At 40.6% G+C, this 15,060-nt stretch overlaps 1 protein-coding gene across 12 annotated transcripts in view; it reads left to right on the forward strand.

Annotated features, from left to right (window-relative positions):
* The window catches only part of SLC26A5 (solute carrier family 26 member 5), a 36,689-nt gene that overhangs the window by 15,925 nt on the left and 5,704 nt on the right, over window positions 1-15,060 (forward strand). For 9 of the 12 annotated variants that reach the window (XM_062019201.1, XM_062019191.1, XM_062019181.1 and 6 more), the window contains 12 exons: window positions 1,105-1,244; window positions 4,257-4,367; window positions 4,896-5,077; window positions 5,606-5,770; window positions 7,687-7,839; window positions 9,645-9,727; window positions 9,822-9,969; window positions 10,376-10,489; window positions 10,790-10,867; window positions 12,303-12,398; window positions 13,186-13,292; window positions 14,464-14,533. In XM_062019201.1, coding sequence (XP_061875185.1) covers window positions 1,105-1,244; window positions 4,257-4,367; window positions 4,896-5,077; window positions 5,606-5,770; window positions 7,687-7,839; window positions 9,645-9,727; window positions 9,822-9,969; window positions 10,376-10,489; window positions 10,790-10,867; window positions 12,303-12,398; window positions 13,186-13,292; window positions 14,464-14,533 — 1,447 coding nt within the window. Of the gene's footprint in view, window positions 1-1,104; window positions 1,245-4,256; window positions 4,368-4,895; window positions 5,078-5,605; window positions 5,771-7,686; window positions 7,840-9,644; window positions 9,728-9,821; window positions 9,970-10,375; window positions 10,490-10,789; window positions 10,868-12,302; window positions 12,399-13,185; window positions 13,293-14,463; window positions 14,534-15,060 lie in introns of those variants that run through there. The other 3 variants (XM_062019264.1, XM_062019271.1, XM_062019279.1) reach the window with 3 other exon arrangements.

The raw sequence follows: 15,060 nt of genomic DNA on the forward strand, positions 1-15,060 counted from the left end.
TTAAGCTTTCGCACCACAGTACAATCAAAGTATGATGCAGGGCAGTACTGGACAGAGATATTTATTTCCTGGCTCTAATCATTTGTCATGGCAGGATTTCAAAAGTCAGGGTTTCAAAAGGTTAATAACTCTGCTAAAGATCAGTGTTGCTGGCTTCAGTGTCTTTCCTTTCAGGGTAAAGAAGGGTTGTGTTCTCAAATAGCTTTAAGGTCAGCCTATCAGTATCAATGATAGTGATAGTCATTAGAAAAATAACAGTGTTTCTTTAAAAAAGCATAATAATATAAATTGTTATAATCAACAGTATAAAACACACAAATAGTAAATAAAAAGGAAAGGCTGTAGGACCTGGAACTCTTCAACCTGGAGAAGACTGAGGGGGGAATTTCATTAACATTCGCAAATATTTAAAAGGTGTTTGTCAAGAGGATGGGGCAACACTTTTTTCTGTTGTCTCAAGTAACGTGACTAGGGGTGATAGAAAAAAGCTAGAACTTTAAAAGTTCTACTTAAACATAAGGAAAAACTTTACTGTTCAGGTGAGGGAGCCCTGGCACAGGTTGCCCAGGGAGAATGTGGAGTCTCCTTCTCTGGAGGTCTTCAAAACCCACCTGGATGCATTTCTGTGTAACCTGATTTAGGTGGACCTGCTTGAGGAGGGAGGTTGGACTAGATGATCTCTAGAGGTCCCTTCCAACCCCTACCAGTCTGTGAAAACAGAAAAAGGGAATTGCAAAGTACTTTGAGTAAAAACTGCTATCAGAAAGCAATTTATCCTCAGGGGACTGTTACTAGGAATGATCTCAGCAAAAAGTGTTGTGTCACATCTCAATTGTGCATGGACTTGAACAGTTTTACTTCCCGCTGACCTCCAGCTTCACAAGACTAATTGTCTTCTCCAGTTCCGTAAGGTTTGTGAACAGCAATCAACATGTGATAATGGACTAAATTCACTGAAGTCATAATTGCTTGTGCTTAAGCTTTGTCCAGAAATTACTGCCATCAGAGGTCCAAGCCTTCCCTTAATAGAGTAATAAAGACGTCTTTTTGACCTATTTGTCTCCTGCTAGTGTCTAACTTTTTCTTTCTGCGTTGTATTTTCAGTTGTTCTTCTAAGAAAGCCAAGTCTCATCTTTACAGTTTCTTACCAATTTTGAAATGGCTTCCCCGTTACCCAGTGAAGGAATACTTACTAGGGGACATTATCTCAGGTATAAGCACTGGGGTTATGCAGCTTCCTCAAGGTAAACATCTCTCAGGAATTTTTTTATCCTCTGCTTTTTCTGTGTGTGCTTTTGTGGTAGTGTTTGGCTTCCCAAATGAGTGCTCAGGAGACTGGGATGTGTTAGTTCAGGTGTGTGTGTGTGGAGATCAGTATAGCATTGTGCATGGTAGCCCATAATAATGATGATTCCCTTAAAAATGGTCAGTCATAGGCAGCAAACTCTCACAGAAGCTCACCTCTGATCAATAAAAACAGCTCTTGATGACAGAACAGCTTTTCACAGTTTAAGTGCATGTCTAAACCTTTGCTGAATGCAGCCAATTATTTTCTGAACTTGTCATCCTGGAAGTTGTAGCAAATTTCTTGCAGAGGATAGCACTATATCTAATAGACGTGGTGTTTCAAGAGAGCAGCTGTTGCAAAGTAACCAACCTCAACTCAATCAGAGAAGAACTTGCAAGAAATCAGAGACTAATCCCTCTTTTTCTCTTAAGGCTAGAAGTCACCAGGTTAAGGTGGAACCATAGTAGTGGGCAATGACTTATATGGTAGAAATAGATTGAAAGTATCTTCTATCACAAAACTGCAAATCTGTGGCATTTCTGTTAAATTGCTTCACCTGGAGTGGAGCCTGGCTCTAAAGCAGGAGCAGGCTCTGTGGAAAATGAGAAGAAAGCCAATGTTCGCTGATCTTTTTATCAGCAGCTTCAAAACTACTCTAGTGTTAAAAAGTGACAACATTTTTACAGCAGTGTCATTATGAGGTGCCATCACTGCTCTGGGAATGACAACTTCATGAGAGTTGTCACTGTCCCAGTAGATTTCCCAAGGAGGCCTTAGAGGGAATTCTTGAATTTATGCAGAGCCCAGTGCAGAGGGATTCCTCATGCTAAGGGTAATGCTACTGACTGGATATAAGTTGACTTACATCTTGTCTTATTTTGTATTTCCACCTCACTTGTTCTACTTTAGGCCTGAGCAGGGCTGAAGAATTAATCCATGAATCTGAGAAGCCGAGATTTTAATAGGCAGTAACCCATTAAAGCAATGGAATATCTTGACTTAGGCTGTGCAGTTCATCTCTTTTGTATCTGTAGCTTCCTGGTTTTGTGCATTTTTTAATAGTTAAGAGTATTTATTCTTACACAAATGTAAACATCTTGTCTTAAACTGACAAGTACTGTGGTTAACTGTCAGGCAAATCTGTCTTATATTAATCACAAACATTACTGTTTGTCTGCTGAAAACACAGTTTATCTGATGACCAGATAAGGACACTAAAATGTAAGTGGTCAGCAGCAAACCTTGTACTTAATTTTGTGACTTTGTTTTAAACTGAACATTATTCTTTCCTTTGGTGACTGCAGACATGGCCTTAAACTGCACCTAATCTATCCCTTTCTGAAAAGACAAAAGTTGAATGTCTGTTTCTCTGGGATGGATGTAATTATAACAAAGATGAGTTCAGAGAAGCCTGGAAATCATTCCAGGTAGAACTACAATGGCCAGGGTGTTTAAGGCGTGAACTCCTGTCAATGTCTCTGTTTCCTTGGCACTGACAGCCTTTAAAAATGCCAGTACAAATGAAAAGGAATAAAGGGATGTTCAGATCAGGTACTTCAAACAGACCCACCCTGCTATTTTGGAAACCACTGGTTTTCAATTCTGGTCACGTGTACTCTTAATTTCATCACCATGTTAAAGGCCAGACTCTTACAGTACAAGATGTTCTGCTGGTACTCCTGGGATGAGAGGTAGTCCTTGGGACAGAGAGTGTATGTGGTATGAGTTTCAAAAGGACTTAATGAAAAACTCATTGTTGCAAGAGAATAAATGATATCATCACTCCAGTTCTGATGGGAATAAGAATTATTGATTAGGACTCAGACATTGCATGATCAAGGCAATGTGAGCTATTACACTGCACGGGGGTGCTTGGAAGACCCAGGAGATCTCTTCCTGAATTTGTTCTTTTATTGTGACCTGATGTTTTGTCTCTCAATTTAAAAATAAATTAATAGGGAGAGATGTTTTTCAGTATCACTGAAATGAATGGTGAGTGAACCATCGCTTCTTTCTGTAATGCACTGGACTGTTGAGCTTTTCAGTCCTAACTTAGATCAGTCTGCCCACCCAACTCAATTCGGTTCTGGTGCCTAATTCTCCTTAAGCCAGGCCAAGCAGAGCTGTTGATTTTGCTGGGTGTGCTCAGGATGGTTATGTGTCCTGTCCCGTAGTGCACACGCTTTGCTCGCAAGGTCCTGTGAGGAGCAGGTGCTCTGTCGGGCAGCAGAGAGGGAGCCCCACAGGCGGCGCGTTTCTGGCAGCAGCCGCGCTGTGTGTGCCAGCCCTGCTGCGGCTGGGAGTGGGGCAGCTCACACCACTGTGCAGAACCAGACAAGGCTTAGGGACAAAAAGGACTTCAGTTTTGGGAACAACACCGGACTCTAAGTTCTATGACCTTACAGTTTGTAAGAAATGTTCTCTGCATATTTTACCTTTTGGAGCATGTTTTGCAGGAACATGTTGTTTTTGTTACATCACCCACTCCTTCTGAGATGGAGCGTTTAGTCAGTCATGGGTTACCATCAAGATTATGTCTGATGAGAAAAGGAGGTGAAAAATCAAAGATGGCCCAATAGTTATGGGGTTTTGGGTGTTTCTAATTACATTCTTTGACAGATGAAAACAAAAACAACAAAAAGTGTTGACTATTAAGAAGTACTTCCAGCCACAAAGGCAAAACAATGAGCAGGCAGATGTACACACAAACAGACACTCACACACCTGCAGTGCCTGTAATTAGAGACTTCTGGTTTCATGACTCACACCATCAGGTTTCTAGGCACTTCCCTACAGTATTATACATCTTAAAAAGTATTCCCTGCAAGACTTCTTGGTTTCTAAACATGTGATATGTCACTAAATTTCCTGTTGAGATGAGCTCAATTTTACTAGGCTTGAATCCTTTTGCTTCAAGTGGTTTCTCTCTATTATTTGCCTAACATCCGTATTTGTGTCTGTTTCCTAGGTTTGGCCTATGCTTTGCTGGCAGCTGTTCCCCCAGTATTTGGCCTATATTCTTCATTTTATCCTGTCTTTCTATATACTTTTTTTGGAACCTCCAAGCACATATCAATAGGTATATCTTTATGCATAACTGAAAGTCTGTCTTTGTGTTTAATAAAGCTGTGAAAAATAAAATCAGATAAATGGGAAGTGTAGTTATTTTCCATACATTCGAATTTAAGTGAAAAGGAGAAACACAAATATGTCCAACGTTGCCACTATTTTTTATTGTTATTTCATCCATCATAATTAGGAAGAAATAGAAGAACATCTTCTATAAGATGAGATCTAGGAATGTGTGCTGTGAAGCCTTGAACTATAATTTCATCGCTGCAGTCAACTGTGTGCAGCCAGGATTAATCTTTAATTTGCATAACAGAAACTGAGCCGGAAAAAAATTGATGTTTACTTACTGTAGAGGTGTATGTTCACCATTTAGATAGCTTTAATGGTGTTGAGTACTGGAGCAGATTTGGAGACTGAAAAATACAGTATTTGGGTTATTACAGTTTCATTCCACATACCTCATAAGTAGAACCATTCCTAAAGAAAACCCTGTCAGGATTTTAACCGATTATTTCCCCCCCCCCTTTTATTTCAGGCACCTTTGCTGTGATTAGTATGATGATTGGTGGTGTTGCTGTGAGACAAGTGCCTGATGAAATGATTTCCATAGGCTATAATTCTACCAATGTTACAGATTCTCTTGAATATTACCATGCCAGGGATACCAAGAGGGTACAGGTAGCCGTGACTCTCGCCTTTCTTACAGGAATCATCCAGGTATGTGCTTGCAGTTTACTGTAAGGGCAAGTTCAGATGCTGCTACTTCTAGACTTGCAGTTTCAAGGGGTGCTGGGTTGTGGCAGGTCCCCTGTCAACAGACCTGTGCTTCATCACTGCATGGTGTAGAATACAGGCTGCTTTGTAGCAGCCACGCAACAGAAGTGGGGAGGAATACACTGGAGACAAGGCTTTGCCTGGCATCTTGGCTTCACTGGAGAAAGGGAACCTCCCCCCTTTTGTATTTTCTTATCTCATCAGAAAAAAAAAATGATGTTCTTTAATCTGTCCATAAATGCAAACACACATGTGTGTTTCCCCCATCTCACATTGCACCTGACTATGGCATGGAAAATTTGATGCCTTGATGGCTGCCTACAGAACTGTGGCTTTAGGGAAGCCGAGTTCCCATTTGCCTGATGTAGTTTGGGCACCAAGATAAGAGGTGTCCTGTGGCATGTCTGCTGCAGAGTGCTGATATTCAGGCTTCAGTGAAGTCACATGGTTAATACGTCTCTTGTTCATTAGTTGTGTTTAGGTCTCCTTCGATTTGGGTTTGTAGCCATCTATCTAACAGAGCCTCTGGTGCGAGGATTTACCACTGCTGCTGCAGTTCATGTCTTCACTTCTCAGTTAAAGTATCTCCTTGGCATTAAGACTAACAGATACAGTGGACCCCTCTCGGTTGTATACGTAAGTAACTGTACTAAACATGTAAATTCTGCATTGGCTGTATCTAGTACTTAAGCCTTTTCCTGTTTTTATAAAATTACTTTAACTTTAAGTACAATAATGCTTCAGTATTCAAAAAGGTGTATGAGGGCTTTAAGTGCCATAGCAATGTATGAACATCTTAAAGTGCAGCTTGAGTGTGACTTGATAGATCAGCACTGTCTGAGATGGGCAGGTTTTAGGATTCTGGTAAATGAAGTTTTGTAATGAACGGATAATGTTCATTGTTACCTTTGATGTCATGGAAAAATGTGCTACTAAAATGTTTCACTGTAGACCAGACATGTTTTGCAAAGCTAGAAAACACTATTCTTAGAAACTTCTTTAATTTGACACACAATTCCTGACGGGAGTATTCTTCATTTCCTATTTGTAAGCTGTTTTGTAGTGTGGTTAGACACAAAGTACTGTGTCATCATAAATGCACCTGTTTAGTTGAAAAACTATTCTGCAGTAAGGCCACTCAATGTAAAACATTGTTATTTATCAAAGACCCTAAGCATTAAAACTGATAGTTGAGAGCATGTGGGGATCCAGTATTTGACATAGCTCATAGCCTAATCTTCCACTCACCTTCTATGTAACACAGTGATGAAAGAAGATAGAAGAAAAACCATGCAGCATAAACCCATCATTTGTATCCCATGCAGCAAATTATTTGTTTAAAGGGACATTTCTAACTGAAATCACAACCAAAGCTTTTAAGTTTCTATGAGCATTACTTTTCTTCCTCTTACGAACAAGCTGAGTTGAAATGCATCTGAATCTGCTTTGCCTGCCAGTCTAGGAATCCCAAGTTGTTGGGGCAAAATCAGTCCTGTGATTTTGTAGACAGGAGCTCATGAGTGGAAGAATGGGGAAGGTGTCTGGTATCTGTGAGAGCCCAAGCTTTTGAGCAGATTGATGGCTCAACCATAACAATACTTAAGGATTTCAACTACATTTCAACTATAGAAAATACTTGGTGGGAATTTTTCTCATATATTTGCACAGATATAACAAAGCTTTTGGAAATAAGGCAGCACTGATTAATTCCCAAATTTACTATTTCGCTCACTAATTCAGAAACCAGACATCCTAGCTGCCAAAGAAATAGGGGAGGGAAGGTATATATTCAAGGTGCACTACCAGGATGTCCTGAATGTATAATATACTGATAGCTCCTGTCATTTTCCTTCTGTCTAAAGAAGAGTATGTACATCTTCTTTCAAAGACCTCTCCAGAGATCATTTATTTATTTTTATTTTCTTAAATGCAGTGGAAGAAGGAGTAGTAGTTGGTAGTGAAATTGTTACCCTCTAGCAACATGTGTGTTCCAGCAAGCATGCTTTCTTAACACCCTCATAATAGTGTCTTCAACTAAGAGGTATTTAGAATAATAGCCAGTTCAGCCAGTATTGCAAGATCACTGTTGTTTAATCATATTGCTGTGGTAACCTCAATGGTTGTATCAGCAGCTTTATCGTTTTAGAATGGTTTATGCAGTAGGTGTGACTTGCCAAAGAATATTTGAAGGTATTAAAAGGAGTTTGCACTTATTGCTTTCAGGCAGCCGCCAGTATGAAATATGTGTGAAAATGTTAAGGATAAGAGCTGTGGTTTAGTTCCCTCATAATAGTTTTTCTCCAATTTTTTGCTCCATTTGAGGAAGGCTGATATCACAATTAATTGCAAGTGCACCCCCATCAGTGAGATACCCTGAACCTCTGTGTTTTGTGGGAACAATAAGGGTTTTGGTGAGGTGCTCATTTGCTGTGGTTATAAATGCAGAATAAAAACACAGCTGAGCAGCAATGGGTAATTTGCCCTGTTGTGGCAAATCTTCATGAAAAGTATCTTTTCTTAGGAAAAATGATGATGCTTCTGTTGTGTTCCAGAGCATAGCTGCTGTGCTTTCAAAAATAACAACAACCAACATTGCTGCGTTGATTGTTGGGTCAACGTGTATCGTTCTGCTCTTGATTGGCAAGGAAATCAACCTTCTCTTTAAGCAGAAGCTCCCTGTTCCCATTCCTATGGAGATCATTGTGGTAAGACAGTTGTCAAATTCTATAGTAAAATGATATAACGGTTCTAAAGCTGTAGAAATGATCTCATTTTCTATCAAGTCTAACTGAGCTTTAGAGTTACTTCTTTTGAACATAATTCATTTGAGGCTTGATCCACGTGAAGGTTTGGATACCCCTAAGGTTAAGGGCTGACATGCCTAAGTTTTAAGTATAAAGTCCTGAAGAAGAATTGAAAATACAGTTAAAGAGGGACAGCCACCTAAGGTAATGGGTAGGTAGAGTTTTGTTGGAAAATCCACTCTATCCTGGAGTTTGTCTGTCAGACATGTCCCTGACTGGCATTTCCCATGCTGGGTCCAAGAACTCAGAATTCCCTCCTGAAGGATGATTCTTACATAGTCCAGTTTCAGAGGTTCTGTGGGGCTTGCTTGCTTTTTAAAGTGCAGTGGTAGAAAGAAGAGCAGGAACCAGGGGAACCTACTACTTAACCTTCCTTTCTCTGTTTCTGAGACTGATAAGTGGCTGCATCTTTCATTCAGTTTTGAATGAGTTCTCTAAAATCCATGGATAAAGCAAACTATCGTAATACACACAAAGCCCACATCTCAGATAACCTTTCACCTTTAAAAAAGATTGTATTTAAAAATAAGTGCGTGGATAACTAAGAGTTCTCAAACAACCTGCACAAAATCAGGGCTGAGAAAAGGAATAACTGAAGGTATAGGTACAGACTAGATAGAAGGAACAAAGAGAAGAGGTGGTGTTGAGAGATGGTGGAGGTGGTGTTGTAGGGTAGTGTTTGTTAGTAAGGCAATAGCAAAGTGATCTTACACCTGTTTCTGTCACTGCTGCTGCACCAGTTCTGTTTGCAGATAGCATGCAGGTTATGCATGTCAAAATACGACAGTGCAGACATGGTTGGCTTGTCCTTGCATTTAGTTTACCAGTAAACTGTTCTGCCTGAGCTTGGCTTAGGCAAAGGAATTTTGAATGATTCAGGTCACAGAATCATAGAGTCATTATGTTGGGAAAAGACCTTTAAGATCATTGAGTCCAACCACTAACCTCACGCTGCCAAGCTCATCACTAAACCATATCCCTCAGGACCTCATCTGTGCATGTTTTGAATATCTCTAGCAATGATGACTCCACCACCTCCCTGGGCAGCCCCTTCCCGTGCTTAATAACCCTCTCAGTGAAAAAACTCTTCCTAATGTCAGATCTAAACTTCCCCTGGTGTACCTTGAGCCCATCTCCTTGTGTGCTATCATTTGGTACTAGAGAGAAGAGATTGATCCCCACTTCTACCCCAAGTCACCTTCAGGTGACTTCACCTTCACATCTCCTCTCAGCTTCCTCTTCTCCAGGGTAAACATCCCCAGCTCCCTCAGCCGCTCCTCATCAGACTTGTGCTCCAGACCCTTCACCAGCTTGTTGCCTGTCTCTGGACATGCTCCAGCACCTCAATGTCCTTCTTGTAGTGAGGGGCCCAGAACTGAACACAGTATTCAATATGTGGCCTCACCAGTGCTGAGTACAGGGGAACAAGCACTTCCTCAGCACTACTGGTCATATATTGTAAATATGTGGTAATATTGTATAGTAGTGTGTTCCATTGAACTGTTTCCAAGAAAAGTTTATAAAATAAGGGGAGGTTGAACATGATGGAGAGAAAATTGTGATACTTTATCTTTTTACTCTTAGAAAGATGATTGAAAAATAAATGTAATGTGGGTGTTATCTGTAAGCAGATAACTGTGATTAGTTCTTCAAATGGCTTTATCTCTTTCTAGCTAATATTTACGAAAGTGTTTGTGGATTTTTAGGTAATTATTGGCACAGGAGTCTCAGCTGGAATGAATCTAAGTGAGTCATACAGAGTGGATGTTGTTGGGAATATTCCTCAAGGGTAGGGATGATATATTCTTACTTGAACTACACCTTTTCCATGTGGTGTGTAGCTTTGATTATAGTAACTTGTAAATACGTCTTTCCTTCCCAAGGTTACGTGCACCAGCAGTTCCTGAGATTCAGCTCATCCCAGCAATATTTGTGGATGCAATAGCAATAGCAATAGTTGGATTTTCAATGGCTGTGTCAATGGCCAAGATCTTTGCCCTTAAACATGGTTACACCATTGATGGCAACCAGGTAAAAGTATTGGACTTGGTTTGAAAATTCTCAGTAGCACCTTTGTTACACTCTTCAAGTGGAATGGGATATTGGACAAAAATGAGTTTTTCTTTTGTGGTGGAATCAGGTCAGGTTTTTGACAGCCTACACATTTAAATGCCAGGAAACAAGTCATTCTTCTATGTTTAGATAACCAGTTTCATTTTTAGTTTCATTTGAGGAAAGTTGCTTCTGTTAGACTTGGGCATCTGCATGAATATTAATTGTTGGGGCAGACACTATTTTAGCATACTGTCCTGATAGGCAGCTACTTTATCTCTGCTTTCTGCAATAGAGTGAAGCATAGAGTTCTCATGTGATAGCTCCAACTTCACACAGTTGCTGTGTATAACTGCCTTTGGGTTTGCTCTGCTGTTTGACACAGGAACTTATTGCCTTGGGGATATGCAACTCCGTGGGGTCATTTTTTCAAAGCTTTTCAATCACTTGCTCAATGTCTCGGAGCCTCGTTCAGGAAAGCACCGGTGGGAAAACTCAGGTATGTAAACCCAAAGTTGGAGCCAAATAAAGTTTGCTTTTTGGAGCTCCAAATCTAAAGTCTGAAGCTTCACTAGATTGCCAGATTTCCCTCCCAGGGTCAGAAGGGGTAACTGGAGTTTTCCATGTTTGAAATTCAGATTGAGGCAGAATAGAAAGCTGCATGACAGCCAAAATGGGTGAACTGAGTGGGAGGGATCAAAAGTCACTTAACAACCAGCCATGTGGAAGGCATGAGAAGTCGTCAGTAATACTTCCCTTTTGGAGCACTTACAAATAATTTCTGACTTCTTTTGTTCAGATTGCAGGTGCTCTCTCTTCAATTATGGTTCTGTTGGTAATCGTGGCTATTGGATACCTCTTTGAACCGCTTCCACAGGTGAGGGAGTTTTGCCTGTTGAGCATTGCACTGTCAGTGAACAGAGGCCAGTGAGGATTTCATAAAATATAAAGACTGTGGGGGGATTAGTAGGCAACTCAGGCCTTGATCTGGAAACCTATACATTTTATGTGCATTTTTACTGTAAGATAGACTATGAATGAATATTTGGAAAGATCCAGCATACATTTTGTTGGATTTTAATATTGGGCATTCTGGACTCTGTCTTCAGAACATAAAAATGATACTTTCAAACAATTCCCATTTAGAATCATTTAGTTTGGAAAAGACTCTTAATGTCATCAAGTCTAACCATTAACCCAGCACTCCAACACTAAACCATGTCCTTCAGCTCCACATCTATGTGTCTTTTAAATCCCTTCAGGGATGGTGACTCCACTACTTCCCTGGTTAGCCTGTGCCAATACTTGACAACGCTTTCAATGAAGACATGTTTCCTAATATCTGATTTAAACTTCCCTGAAGCTGTTTCCTCTCATCCTTTCATTTGTACCTTGGGAGAAGAGACTTAACCAAGCATCTAGCCACAACCTTATTTCATGTAGTTACAGAGAGTGATAGGGTCTCCCCTCAGCATTCTCTTCTCCAGACTAAAGAGCCCCAGTTCCCTCAGCTGCTTCTCATCAGGCTCGTGCTTCAGACACTTCACTAGTTTCGTTGCCCATCTCTGGACATACTCCAACACCTCAGTGTCCTTCTTGTAGTGAGGGACACAAAACTGGACACAGTATTCAAGGTGCAGCTTCACCAGCACCAAGTACAGGGAGGCAGTCACTGCCCTGGACCTGCTGGCTGCATTTAATTGCAGCATAGGAATTCTGGGAGAAGGTTAAAAAGTTAAAAGTATGTAATTGTTCAGCTAGGAAAGGTTTGGGGCTGGGTGACTGCTCAGTGTAATAAGTTGGTTTTGCTGCAGTTTTACCTTTTTTTGTATAAAAATAAATTTACATGAGTTTAATATATTCTGACTTCAAAAAGACCAAGCAGTTTGTTTCTGGTGACATGTGTAGGATGATACGCAATTCCAGAGGGGTTTAGAGGAGGTGTAGCTGGCGTTACACTTGTATGACTGTTGCAGAAATTGTTGCAGTATATTGTAGAGAAACTTGAATTTGAGATTATAGGCTGGTGGCTTCAGGCACTACAGGCACTGTAATTGCAGCAGCATGAAGCTTGGGAACATGTGACTTCTCTTGCCAGGAAAGAGAAACTCAAACTCTACTGCCTCTGGTTTGCCACTTCTATAGCTGCAGTACAAGCATATCTCCGCTGAACTACTTGAAAAGCTGGGATCTATTCAGTAGACTTGTGTCAGTTCTACAAAGCACAGTAATACTTTGTGATGTTTTGAAGTTCTTAACTTGGCATTAGGGTTTTTTTGCTCCTGAAAATTGCATGTGTGTAATATTCTTAGACAGTGCTAGCTGCAATCGTCATGGTGAACCTGAAAGGAATGTTTAAGCAGTTTGGAGATGTCACACACTTCTGGAGAACCAGTAAGATTGAGCTGGTGAGTAATGAATGCACAGCTCACTGCAGCTGTTTTACTGTATTAAATCTGTTGCTCCTCTTCTTCCTAATCCCCCAAATAGGGTAGAAATTTAGGAAAGAGTTACAAATTGGTGATGATTTGCAGAGGAACATAAGATGCGGAGCTGTAAGTGATCACCCTAGCAGAGGGATCTACTGCAGACAAGAATGTCTTTGTTGTTGTTCAACAACCTTTAACTCAGGTCAGAAGTAGTTTGGTTGGAGTAAAACCAAAGCTTTTGCAGTGTTGCCACAGGAACTGCACTGAAGGTTGTGGCAATGTCTGAGAAGCATTTGAAAATCAGCAGCAAAGAAAACTACTTGAAGGTATTTTCCTTGTCTTTTAAGACAAACCAAAAACCTGGCTGGAGTGGGCCAGAACAGAGTGTATGGGAGGGAATGTTTTGTGGCATTTTTCTCCTGGATTAACTGGCTGATGGAAGTAAGTGAGAGCTTAAATATTGAGGCCTTAAATATTTTTTTAATCCCAAGGTATTTGGAGTCTGATGGTATGACAGGGTTCCTCAGAGAACAGGAATTGAGGTGTGAATTAATATGTGACAGTTAGTTAGATGTCATGTTGGTGTGCCTCGAGCTTTCATGCCCTTGTAAAAGCTTAAGGCAACTGTAGTCTGCCCTTATGACAGATTGCATTATAGCCTGTTCCTGATCAGGAGTGATTCATGGGTGTTGACATTGAATTCTGCTGTTTTTGCTGTTCACAGAAAAAGATGCATAATAATTCAGACCTTTTTTTTTCGTTTTAGGCCATCTGGGTGGTAGCTTTTGTGGCTTCTCTTTTCCTGGGACTAGACTATGGTTTGCTTACTGCAGTAGCCTTTGCAATGATAACTGTTATTTACAGAACACAAAGGTCAGATTTCTTCTTTATCAAAATTGGTCATTGCTGATCTTCTATGTGGGTTGGTTTATTTAAGGGATGCAAATAAGCAGAAGACCTTTTCACCCTCTTCAGCTGCATACAGTATAGAATCTGCTTCGTACTGTAGGTCATACCATGTGGCTTTGATCCAGGCTTCATTTATTTTTCGTGAGAACAAACTTTCTAGAGGGCATGAACTTGCTATTTCAATATTAGACAGAAGGGTTTTGATTTCTTACATTTGTTAATCTTCTTGTTTACTTTTTCTAATGCCTAGCATTTAGGACTCAGATCTGCTTGATGCAATTTCAGTAAATGATTACATTTTGTGTGCACTGTCACTGTCAAGCAGAGGTTGTGTCAGGTTATCACTAGGTGAGCCTTTAGGGTATTTTATAAGGAAGTTCTAATTCACCAAAAAAAGTCATACCTGCACTTCTAGTTGGTTTCAAATCACTTCTTTTACTGTGATGATCAAAGCTTTTACTGAGATACTTTCCAGGTCTACAGCAAAGTTATTTCTTGCACGTGTGCATAGAACTGTCACGTGAGGCTTCTAGGCTACAGGTGTGGGACATCTAGGTGGAAAATATGTCAAAGTCTTGGTTTCAGTGTGCATTGGAATGAAACCAAATCCCGAGATTTCCAGTCTGCGTTAGTGACAGTCATTTTCTGTCATCTCTATGCAGTTTTGTTCTTGCAAACAGAACTGTAATGTACTTGACTGTCACACTGCTTGTGAGCTGGGAGTGTTCATCTGCTCAGGCAGAACCTGGAGCAGCGTGGCTCTTTGACACTGCAGTATGTTTTCTGCCAGAGTGAGTTTCTGCATTTGCAAGATAGTCCATGGAGATGCATCAGTTCACGCTGAAGAGGATCTGCCCTGTACCATTGCATGCTTTGGCCAACACTTCTCAGAAAATGAAAACATTACAGTGCTAAGTTTAGAAACTGGTTTTGCACTGACAGAAACAGGGTTGTCTAGTCACCAAATGGCCCCCTTTTTGAGTCCCTGCCATAAACTACTGCATTTGACCACGTTTAGATAAGCCTGTACCAGACAGGCACTGCAGAGTGATAGTTTGAAATAAGTTTCAATCTATATCAAACACTCATTTTTACAAGTGATGATACTGAAGTGTTTGCTTCCATTTCTCTCTAGCCCTCAGTACAGAATCCTTGGTCGGGTGCCTGACACTGACATTTACTGTGACGTGGAAGAGTACAAGGAGGTAGGAGTGTGTTCTTCTGCATTGAAGAGTTTCATGTAGTGTAACGAAGACAATGTGACAATCTTCAGCTTGGCCATGCCCTGCTGCACATGCAGTGCTGTCTGCCCAGCATCCACCTGTGTGGAAGGGAAAGAGATTTGATTTTAGTAGGGGAAAGCAATTTTGTTCCAAATGCTAGCTTTTTGTAATGAATGTACATTTGACCAGGAGGTGGTAACCTTTCTACTAGTTCCATTATAGTAGCTTGTACAAAGTGGAAAGGTTGATAAGAATAGAGCTGCTAAACCCACTCTGTTCAGAGGTGCATACAGAACCACCTTCTCTGCTTCTGTGGCAGTACTGTATGACATCCTTGGAACCCAGGATCTAAACAGATACTTTCCTCAGAATCACATAAACTGTTCAAAACAGCATCTCCCTGCCTCCACCCATCCCTTCGTTAAATATACATGATTAAGGGCTCCACTGGTCGCCATGCACTTAGCTTCTTATAAATGCTGTTCTCATAAATATTGGCAGCTTATGGC

The sequence above is a fragment of the Colius striatus genome, chromosome 1 (assembly GCF_028858725.1).
Source record: "Colius striatus isolate bColStr4 chromosome 1, bColStr4.1.hap1, whole genome shotgun sequence".
NCBI lineage: Eukaryota > Metazoa > Chordata > Aves > Coliiformes > Coliidae > Colius > Colius striatus.